The sequence below is a fragment of the Cryptotermes secundus genome, unplaced genomic scaffold, assembly GCF_002891405.2.
Source record: "Cryptotermes secundus unplaced genomic scaffold, Csec_1.0 scaffold355, whole genome shotgun sequence".
NCBI classification, from domain to species: Eukaryota; Metazoa; Arthropoda; class Insecta; order Blattodea; family Kalotermitidae; genus Cryptotermes; species Cryptotermes secundus.
Genome location: NW_019737088.1, coordinates 1215060 through 1222785, shown reverse-complemented (window position 1 = coordinate 1222785; position 7726 = coordinate 1215060). Strand labels below are relative to the sequence as shown.

The 7726-nt window shown below is 45.4% G+C and overlaps 1 protein-coding gene across 3 annotated transcripts in view; it reads right to left on the bottom strand.

Moving 5' to 3' along the window:
* LOC111870075 (ankyrin repeat domain-containing protein SOWAHB) overlaps window positions 1-7726 on the bottom strand; it is a 325518-nt gene that overhangs the window by 69071 nt on the left and 248721 nt on the right. For all 3 annotated transcript variants that reach the window (XM_023862057.2, XM_033753671.1, XM_033753672.1), the window contains exon 10: window positions 2126-2131. In XM_023862057.2, coding sequence (XP_023717825.1) covers window positions 2126-2131 — 6 coding nt within the window. The remainder of the gene's footprint in view (window positions 1-2125; window positions 2132-7726) is intronic.

Sequence of the window (7726 nt, the reverse complement as noted above, 5' to 3'; positions counted from 1 at the left end):
GCAGCACAGGCGCACCGAGCAGAAGGACAGTGTTTATTAGTGGGACAAACACCAAACAATGAGCAGTCCCTAAGATTGCTGGGAGGAACACGACGGCTAATATTTTCCAAAAGGGAAGAGCAGGATTTAAGACAACGATAGACCTGAACAAATAATAATAATAATAATAATAATAATAATAATAATAATAATTCAATTCTTCATTATTTATGTGCTGAGCCAACAGCCGCAAGGCTAATAACAACAATAAGAAGAAGAAGAATTTGTGGCGCATCACCGTTTTGGCCGCCACACTGGAGTGCTTCAAATACCTGACAATATAAACATGACTTGAGGAATTATGACCCCAGGTTGTCGTACAACGCGGACAGCAAGGTGGGGGGTCCCTGCACAAGAGGAATACTGTCCGCCAGACAAATGAAACAAGAGCGGGGAGTTGGGGGGGGGGGCAGAGTCCCGCTGTCCCATTCCTGTCACCCCTCAAGACGAATTGCCCTTATGAAACAATGGACTTTCCAGTCCATCCGTCATTGAGAGATACGCCACACAAACACTAGCCTTCATGCGCAGGCCTAGATAAGAGCTGCTTCGCTGCAATTAAACAAGATAATGACGTCAGATAACAGGCAGAGTTGCCCCTGTATCTCGACGCTACTACAACGGCGCTAGGCGGAGGAGAGGGGTCTGATTCAAGCTTCGGCAACCGCTCCGCTCACCACTGGATATGAGGCTGGTTGGGCCCCTGAGCCAGTCTGGATACAGTCGTAGGTAAAGTTATCTCTGTAACAGGCCGTAGAGGCCCATAGAGTTGTGAGACGTCGAGGTTCCCACATTTCTCTAGGCAATCGGATCACAGATGGCGGTGAGGTTGCCAGCCTTACGCGCCCGCAGCCCTTTACCCCCCTAGGAAGATTCTTGGTGCTCAATTCTGTTAGAGGCTAAGTCGACCCCAGGGCCATAGTGGAAGGAACAGGTAAACTGAAAAAAATCCACCTCATCGGGACTTGAACCCGCAACCTTTCCGCTTGTAATACAGTGCCTCAACCAAGTACGCTACCGCTTGCCCCTGGATCTATTTTAATATGATCCACCCACCGACGTCTTGGTGTTCCTAGTGGTCTCTTTCCTTCTGGCTTTCCCATTAATATCCTATAAGCAATCCTCTTCTACCTCATTCATGCCGCATGCTCTGCCCACGTTATCCTCCTTGATTTGATCATTAGGGTCGTATATTAAGCCAGCTAAGTCCAGTCCACACATTCCTTCCTAATGTCTCGACGACTCACTTTAATAAGTCATTTTCACCCCATTTACCTCCAGCTCTTTGAGAATCCTCCCACCTTGTGATAGCCGGACAAAGGTCCTGCAATCCCATTTCTCCCATACACGTCCATGCTAGCTGATCCCCAGTGTAGGCACAAAGCAACGATAAATTATAGGAACTGACTCTTCAGCCACACTGTCTGGATTTCACCTTCAACGCTTTCTAAACTTTTCTCGACAGCTCTGTCGGTATGCTTGTAGCGACCAGGGCAGGGGCTGGAAGCGCGAGGAACTGGAATTCCATTCCTATCCAATGGGTACCTGGGGCTCTTGCCCCGGGGGTAAAGCGGCCGGGGTGTGAAGCTGAATAGTTACGTCCATCTAGTGCTCAAGTGAAGAATTTGTGAAGAAACACTCTCGGTTCTACATACGTCTTCATNGCACGTGTATATTTCAATTTATGAAGTTTGAGTAAGGTTTGCTTATGGCACTTGCTTAGCAGTCTATTGTGCATATTAAGGCGCGTCCACATTACTCGTGCTCTCCAGGCTTGTGCTCGTCGGGAGACTCGTCTGGCTTTTACTTGTGCCCGTAAATCTTCGTCCACACTACTTCAGTTGCTCGCCAGGCTTCGGCGCGTGAGGATCCGTATATTTACTCGTAGTGTGTATAGGCTGTAGTCGTATTTTAATTTATTGGCTATAGTTTTTAAATCAAAAATTTTAAATTTGCTTGTCTGGTGACTTGTAATATCGTCCACATTATTCGTGAGCATAGCGAGTCACACGAGCACGAGCACGAGTAATGTGGACGCGCCTTTATGTGTTCAGAACCATGAGAACAATGATCATGCGTGACTTACCCCATTCTGCAAGCGCCGTCAGCGAAAACCGAGAAAAACACAAAAATAAAACATATTAGAAAACATAAATGGTCCATTTTCAGTTTTACAAGTCACATAAAAATAATCATGGGTGGAGTTTGCTTTTATTAGTTAACTCCACTGAATTACTTGGTTTTCGGACTTTTTCCATCGTCCGGTCTTCTAGAAAACAGAGAACACGATGTTTCGGAAACTAAATCTGTTTCCGTTCTCAGGTAAAGTAGAGGGGGGAGATAGCTACTCAGTCGGACCCCTAAGAAAGAGCTAATCTCAAACAATGGACAACCCCTGTCCGAAAACCCAGTAATTCTGTGTGTTATACACAATCGTCAAAACCCTTTAGAATCTAACTCCATTGAGGTCATCATCCAGAAGCTGACAGTGGCTCAATTCATCAAGCAATATTCTGTCTCTTATGAAATCCGAAGGATCATTACCGTGTCCCCAGACGCCCGCCATTTAAACATATCCTGGCCTGATTAATTTCGTCTACACCTTCATGCCCTATTTCTCGAGGGGCCATGTCAACGTTAAGCTCGCGACAATCCGAAGACGGTAGGTGCTTCCCAGTGTTTCGCAGGAACCTGTTGCCTCCATATTCAGGACGTTACTAATCCTCTACCAAACCACACGGTGTCATATTCTACGGTCGTGAGAACCTAAAATCTCTTACATGTTGACACTGCTTTCCCATGCACGCATATGTTTCCAAAGCGGTCTCTTGCTTTCACGTTTTCTGACTAATCTACATGCAAATTTCTCACTTCCCTACGAGCGTTACATTTCCCACCCATTTACCCTCATATTAACATGCAGCCGGTATAGCGAGTGGCTACGGACCGGACGGCCGAGAGGTCTGAGTTCCAGTCCCAGTAGGGTCAAGAATTTTCTCTTCTCCTTATCCCCGTGGAGCCCACACAGCCTCCTATCCAATTGGTAAAATGTAAAGTTGTCCCTGTGCTGAACTAATTAAGCACAACGCCATGAAGGCGTATGAGGGAGTGGATGTATAGAGCCACATTTTCTTGACTTCGGCACTAGTTGGAGGTGAGTGGTCAGCTTCACGCCTCGGCCGCTTTATCCCCGAGGAAAGAGCCCCCGGACCCATTGTATAGGAGGTTGGCTGAACCCCATAAGTGGTCTGGACGATGTGAAGAAGAGAAAATTCTTGACCCTAACGGGACTGGAACTCCGACCCCTCGGTCGTCCAGCCCGTAGCCCGTAGCTATACCGACTGCGCTATCGGGTACCGGGCGCCTTTCCCACGGGGGCTAAAGCAGCCGAGGGTTGTAGCTGACTACTCATCTCCATCTCATACTGCCGAGGTCTATAACTCCAGGCGCACATATCTTTCCATGGCGTATTGCTTAATTAGTTAAGCACAGTGAAAACTTCAAATTGTTTGCTCTCGTTTAATATGCAGTGAACAATAAATATTATGAAGAGCCTCACTATGTAATTTTCACGGATCTCTTGTTGCTGATGTCTCTTTTTTTTTCCCCCTTGGCACTACAGCCCCAGTGGACCTAGGCCTACCTCCATGAACTTCTCCGTTCACTTCGATTTTTCTAGATCTTACACATTCGGTAGGACTCCTTGGGCGGGTGATCAGCTCGTCGCAAGGCCTCTACCTGTACACAAACACAGAAAAACGCACACACACAAACTAAACATCCATGCCCTGAGTGGGATTCGAACCCACGATCTCGGTTTCCAAGCGAGGGAAGGCAGTACATGCCTTAGACAGCTTGGCTACAGTGACCGGCACTGATGTCCCTTAGATTCAAACATTCTCCTCAGAAATTTGTTCTCAAACATGTTTAGTCTTTGTTCTCCACAAGGCTGGGAGACAGTTTCATAAAGGTAAAAAGGTAAAGCTATCCTTGTAACAGGCCGTGGACGCCCACAGGGTTGTGAGACGTCCAGACTCAAACATTTTCTGGACAGTCGGCTCTCAGACGGGGGTGAGGTTGTCAGCCTTACAATCCGGCCGCCATTACCCCCAGGAAGTTTCGTACCCACATAAAACAACAGAACAGATAAGTTTTGTACAGTGACATGGTATAGAAAGAGATTCAGCATGGCTCTGCTCTGAACGTGAAAGCAATATGTTAACCATAACAGAATTAATACCAGAACATATCAGCTAATATAAAGAAGCCGCATTAATCTTCCCACTGCACTCGGAAGTCAGGAAACAAGGGCTAGCTGTCGGAATACATACATTCTTAATTCCAGAGCGGTTTAACAGTCAAAGCCGGATTTTCTAGTTCAGACAGAAGACCGAATCCGATAGAGACATAAAAACGTACTCTCGAACTACTGCTAACATTTCAGACACTTCGCGCGTGTTGCTGGAAATGTTAGCAGTGTCAAACAAGGATGTCTGCTTGTATACGAGATGAACATGGTTCTATCTGCAGTTTAAAGTTAACGATCAGTTTCTGCATGGAAGCTGTTAGGATATTTGAAGCGAGGGCGTACAGAAGTAATATTTTCGATTAAATATGAAAATGGGCAATTTCTGTAAAAATGATATGAATTACTTTTATGTACGTTACATCCCGCATAAAGAGAAGGGTGCATTAAAATGAAAACCCTCTGTCGGAAAAAATCCACGGGTCCGGCAAATGTAAAATATAAATCTATATAAAATTACTGTTATTGTCATTATTATTATTATTATTATTATTATTATTATTATTATTATTATTATTATTATGATGAAGGTTAGCTCTTCCTAAGGGATCCGACAGAGCAGATGTCTTCCCCTCTCACCTGAGGGCGGAAACAGCTCCAGTTTCCGAAACGTTGTTTTTTCTATAGTCTAGAATACGGGACGATGAACAAAGTCCAAAAACCCAGTAATTTTGTGTTTATTTTTTATTTGAATATTATTTTAAACTAAGGAATAATTGTAAACAAAGCTGCATTGAAGACGGAAGTGAGCGTGTAAAGTGATATATCAATGCAAGAGGATGTAGAAACACGTGTAACATTACTAAATAGTGGGCCTCAGTCTAGTTCCTGACAGTCTCCTACACTAAGTTACAAGTTCTTCCCAGAACTTCTTGTTTTGTTACACAATGTATCATCCGAGGATATTATTACTTGGAGATTAAGTTGTGGCTTCTTAAACACTCATTTCCTCTTTACACCGGAGTGCGTTTCGGCCGTCAAGGCTACGAAACATTTATATCTGATGAGGCCTGATGGAGCGGGCAGATGGCCCCATGGACACACTGCTCGACGCCTGGCCCACAGCCTGATAAGAAATACTGTTCTCTCTCAAATGAAAAGACGCGTGGCTCGTTTATTCCGCTCGGGGTTTCAGTCACAGAAAATAGCCGAGGGATTCTTTGATAATTTCTCGACATTTTCTCAACTGCATTGGTCAGAAATTCCAGGGTCGAATGGGAAGCTGATTATGAATAATGTCTTAAGGAAAGGCCGTGTCATAGCTCAGGCAGTTAGTCGCCGGTTTCCCACTGCAGCGGCCCGGGTTCGAGCCTGGGTGACGCCATGTGGGATCTGCGGTGGACAAAGTGGCACCGGGGCAGGTTTTCTCCGAGTACTTCCGTTTCCCCTGACAATTCGCATTCCTCGATTGCTCCACACTCATCACCTATCGTCCGGGACTGTTAACAATAGGCCAAAAGTGGCCGCCGTACCAAGTGGACTCCGTCGCATCCCATGAAAAAATAAATAAAAAAATCCTTAAGGATACAAACAAGAAGAAGCGGTCCTGGACTACCTGAGAGTTAAACTTCATAATTCTTCCTCGGGTTGAGGAACGTAACGAAGAACCCATATCAGAGTAATCGGCCCCTGGATCGAAACCTAAAGAGGGCAGAAAAGTTAACTGCTACAACGCGACGTTCAGCAGAAGCAAACATAAGTGGCATTCGTGGGAAAAGTTATTTAACGGCGCTGTAGCTACGTAGCATGCAAGACTNCCCCCCCCCCCCCAATTATTCCGCTTTACAACGGAGCACTCCTCGGTGCTCAGTCAGGGCATCCGTCCTGCATGTAAATTTCCATTTAGCGAAACAATTTTAAAACCAATCTGCCCAAACAGACCGCGCAGTCGCAGCACGGCTTCTTTCCCTCACGAATTAACAACTCTGCCACACAGTGTCTCTATGGGTCCACAACTATAACGCAAGACTCACTTCACCTCGCCCGTCAGTTCCACAGCCAATGCCACATAACAAAACACATGTTTCTATGAATTTCTTTTCCATTGGACCAGAACTAGAACCGGGGTAGCTCAGTCGGTAAATCGGCTGGCTATGGGCAGGACGACCAAGGGGTCGGAGTTCGAGTCCCGGTAGGGTCCAGACCGGCTCTGGGGCCCACCCAGCCTAGTATCCAATTGGTACAGGGGTCTCTCTCCGGGGGTAAAGCGGCCGGGGCGTGAAGCTGACCACTTACCTCCGACTAGTGCCGAGGTCAAGAAAACGTGGGTCTATACATCCACTTCCCCATACGCCTTCATGGCGTAGGACTTAATTAGTTAAGCACAGGGACAACTTTACTGAACCAGAACTTCCTGAGCTCCAGCCCCCACTACACTTATCTGTAGCCCCCCTCCGAGTTCTGGCTATGTACACTTCGAGTGACCGAGTACCAGTCAATCAAGATGCTGAGATGGACACAGCGGTTTACCAGTGGGCACAAGACGCCACTAAAGAGAAGTTCCTTGAATATTTTCGAATGTAGATAAACAGTTGACATATTCATTCATTCATTTATTCATCTGTAATCTGTCAAGACGACAGGTCCACAGTCTCTTCCAAAACAGTTCCTACACTTGATGCGATCTAGAGCTTTCTCCTTCAAATGACAGTATCCTCTTCTGTCCCTAAGGTCATCCAGCATCTTCTTACGTCTTCTTCCTCGTCTTCTTGTCACTTCTATCCGCCCCTCTATCTTTCCTTCGATAACTTCTTTTAGAAGGCAGTTTCTGCGTAAAACATGACTAATCCAATTAGCCTTCCGTTTTCTTATTTCGTGTAGGATATTCATCTGCTCACTGACTCTAATTAACACTTCTTCCTTTCTCACATAATCGGTCCAACTGATCTTCTCCAGCCTTCTCCAACACCACATTTCGAAGCTTTCCAGGTGTCTCTGATCTACTGCCCTAAGTGTCCAAGTTTCAGCCCCATAGAGAGCTATGCTCCAAATATAGCATTTCACTGGTTTCTTTCTCAAATTTAAGTCCAATTTGCTGGTAAAAATATTCTTCTTCTTGCTAAATGAAGCTTTTGCCATGGCAATCCTAGATTTAATTTCACACGTACACCTTCCATCATCTGTTAACATGCTACCAAACTATTTAAATCATTTCACATTATCCAGTTGTTTTTGGTCTATATTTATTGTGACTGGGGTTGGGTGTCTCGAAATTTTCATTACTTTTGTTTTCTCCACATTCATTTCCATGCCATAGCACCTTCCAATTTCAATTAGTCTATCAATCATGCCCTGTAGCACAGTTTCTTCCTTAGCCATTAACACAAGGTCATCTGCATATTTCACAGTTTGAATAATTTGCCCTCCTACTTTGAAGTCACC